We start from the raw sequence: 3351 nt of genomic DNA, 5'->3' as shown, positions 1-3351 counted from the left end.
TGTGTGTGTGTGTGTGTGTGTGTGTGTGTGTGTGTGTGTGTGTGTGTTCAGCGTATCTGCTTCTCTGATGCTTTTTATCGCGCATACATTTCCGTCTACTCGAGTCCCAACCACCGGTCGACGTTGTATACAGTGGTATGGTATTTGCCACACAAAATTGGACCCTTTATCCCTATTTGTGTATAGACGCTCCACTAAATGACAGATTTCAGACAGAGAGAGAAACCATCGCCTCTACTTCTATAATGCAACTCCGGTAACTGTTGGTACTTCATTTGCCAAAGTGGTGGAAATACGGACAAAGTTGTTCTAAGGGATCACAGGAAGAAGCTATCCCGGTTCATATTACTCTAGACTAAATACGTTCTTTTATATATCCAAGAGACAAGAGATTACTTTTATCAAGCGATAAGGCGATGCGCTTATTTGAGTGAGCCGTAGCAATTCAGCGACGTACTTTTTTCACCTAAATTCTGGTTGGGTTTGGTGGCTGGAATTGCGTTTCATTATCGTATTTAGTCGGAGAAAATTGATGCATGAGGGATGAAACCTTTCGAAACCTGCATGAGCGTGAATAATATTTATTTACTAAGCATAACTCTTCGTTTCGTTTTAAGTAACCAGCATTAAAAAGATGTCACAGGAAAAGATCACCCTAGCGGATGCGTTATCCAACGTCGAGGTGTTGGATGAGTTACCATTACCCGACGAACAACCCTGTATTGAAGCGCAGCCCTGCTCTGTGGTTTACCAGGCTAACTTTGATACGAATTTCGAGGATCGAAACGGGTTTGTGACGGGTATTGCAAAATATATCGAGGAGGCTACTACTCATGCGAATCTGGTATGTTTGAATGCAAATTATTATTTTTGTTTAGGTACAAACTGTTACATTTTGAGAGCCAAAGCCCATCAAAATATTCTTTTTTTTAATTGTTTTGTAAATAACTCTTTATTTCGTAGAATCAACTTCTTGACGAAGGCCAAAAACATGCTGTTATGCTGTATACATGGCGCTGCTGTTCGCGGGCGATACCGCAACCGAAGTCAAACGAGCAGCCGAACCGAGTCGAAATCTACGAAAAGACGGTTGAAGTTCTCAGTCCAGAGGTGAAAAAACTGTTGAACTTTATGTACTTTCAAGTAAGTATCTACTTTGTAATGTTAAATATCTCGGTCATCAATCTATTAAATTTGATAAATTTAACTGTTTGGAAATAACATTCAAATAATTGCTTACTTTTAATCGTAGTCGAATCGTATAAGCGTATAAAAAATCGTATATAATTATACGTCTTGATCGCAAGACGGCTCAAATCAGAGTGCCCTAATACAATTTAATTTCTTATCCCTATGTTTAGCTGACACATGCATGTATGCGTTCTGTCAGCTTGGCTACCGTCACTGACCGTTACCGCCTATTTCGTTAATCCATTGCTCGTAACGTTAATCCATTGCATTGCTCATGACTCCATGGTTGATGCACTTATAACTCCTCCGGGGGTAAAGAAATTGCGTCCTCGCACTTAGAACTGCATTGGATCGACGTCAGCTGGATGCTCTCTGCTTTTGCATTTGACGGCGCGGCTCTTCTTTCCAATCTTGTCCTTCTATGATCTTCGGAGCGTTTGTACGATATCCAAAGAAATACGATTAGGGCAAATAACAGCATTGATGAGCAAGATACTTCGCCGAATAAACTCACTTTTCCACAATTCGTGGTTATACTGTTGGAGGTACACGTTGCGATTTTCAAATGTCGTTTGGTGTATTGTTTCTATATCATGAGTTTAATGCTTCTGCATACTCATTACGAGATTGTGGAAGGCGCCATCTAAAATTTGCGGTTTGATGATAATTTCGGTTAAGCTAAACTCTTTTCCTTTGAATTTCATCGTACATTTGAAAATTGTTAATAGAATGTTTCCTCGCAATGGTCTATCGTCAGGGCCACAGTTTGAGTGCATTAATTCGTCTTTTGCATTTGTTATTAATAACAGGTTATCGCTGATTAATTTGATCTCTGTTGTAGTTTCGACTTTAGTGGTACATTGACTTTTCTTGTCATTAATAAGCGGATAGATACAATCATCTTTGAATTCTTCTATTACGCTACTGGCTTGTACGTATTTTTCTGGTTGCGTTAATGTTAAGAGTTGCTGACCGTTTTTTATAAGAAACATGGGATGATCTTTTATAACGGCGTCGTTATTGTTTAACGCGTAAATTCTTAACAGATCAGCCTCCTCACCGCTAAGTATAGGAACATTTATAATATATAAAAGGGCATCTTTGTTCCTTGCTACGCGTTACATTCGACATTGTTTCTTCGGGAATTTCCACTCCGAATCCTTGTTTATTCAACAAGTCCATAATAGCATTTACTTCGTTTATCGTAAGTAGTTTGCTGCTAGCTTTGCCTTCTTTTGATGAGGATATTGTCTCTTGAATGTTTAATAGTAGTGTATTCACAATATCTATGTTGGAAATCAGTGCGATCGTATCGATTTCGCTTAGGGCAATTTGATTCATTCTATAATTTTTCGTCATGTTGTTGACAGTTTCGCTTAGCTGTTTGATCCTGTTATGTTATTATTATTATCCTGTTATTGTCCTGTTATACATTTCTATGAGGGTACAATGTGTTTTTTCGATTTGACCATTCGATTCGGACGAGGATGCAAATTCCAATTTTATATTCAAATCGCTTAGAAAGCTTTTTAGCTGTACGCTAGTAAAAGATGCTTCATGGTCACATACTAATATTTTTGGTGTGCCATAGATTAAGAAATATTGTGAAAGTGACTTTTGTATGTCTGCAACGTTTCCTGTAATTATTTCTGATAAATACAAGTATTTGGACAAAACACATATTAGGGATAGATAATTGTGCTTATCCATTCCAAAAATGTCCATGTGCACTCTGTCAAATGGTGCGTTTTCAATGGGACGAGGAGATATTTTTATATTGTACGGTTTCCTATGGTATTTGTGCTTTGCACAAATAGAGCATCCATTTAAAAAATAAACGAATCTTTTTTACCATTTTAGGAAAGAAGTAAGATCGTTTTATTTGTTTTTTTAACTCTTGTATGCCGCGGTGGGCATGCTCGTGTTCTTTTGTAATGATTTGGTCTTGGCGATCTTCTATTATTATTTCTTCTACCATGCTTTGCGCTATCACAAAATGTGATCTGGAATTTATGAAGAATTCACTGATTATTATCTTGAATTAAATCAAATATATTTTCTGGGGCATGAATTGCTGTTTGTTTTCCGCTGTGATACCGTATTAACGAGTCACTGATAGTTTGCCTATCAAATGAAGGAGTGCCAATAACGTTTTTTTTT

At 37.5% G+C, this 3351-nt stretch overlaps 1 protein-coding gene across 1 annotated transcript; it reads left to right on the top strand.

Moving 5' to 3' along the window:
• Positions 1-623: 623 nt before the first annotated feature.
• Positions 624-1143, top strand: LOC131214490 (cytoplasmic FMR1-interacting protein-like; the record flags this gene model as incomplete). The annotated part of the gene is made up of 2 exons (XM_058208859.1): positions 624-844; positions 964-1143. Coding segments are annotated over exons 1-2 (390 nt in total), but the record flags the coding sequence as incomplete, so codon positions are not given.
• Positions 1144-3351: the final 2208 nt, after the last annotated feature.

Source organism: Anopheles bellator, unplaced genomic scaffold (genome assembly GCF_943735745.2).
Source record: "Anopheles bellator unplaced genomic scaffold, idAnoBellAS_SP24_06.2 scaffold01117_ctg1, whole genome shotgun sequence".
In the NCBI taxonomy this organism is placed as follows: Eukaryota; Metazoa; Arthropoda; class Insecta; order Diptera; family Culicidae; genus Anopheles; species Anopheles bellator.
The sequence above is the reverse complement of the archived record's forward strand: the minus strand, read 5'-3'. Positions and strand labels throughout refer to the sequence as shown.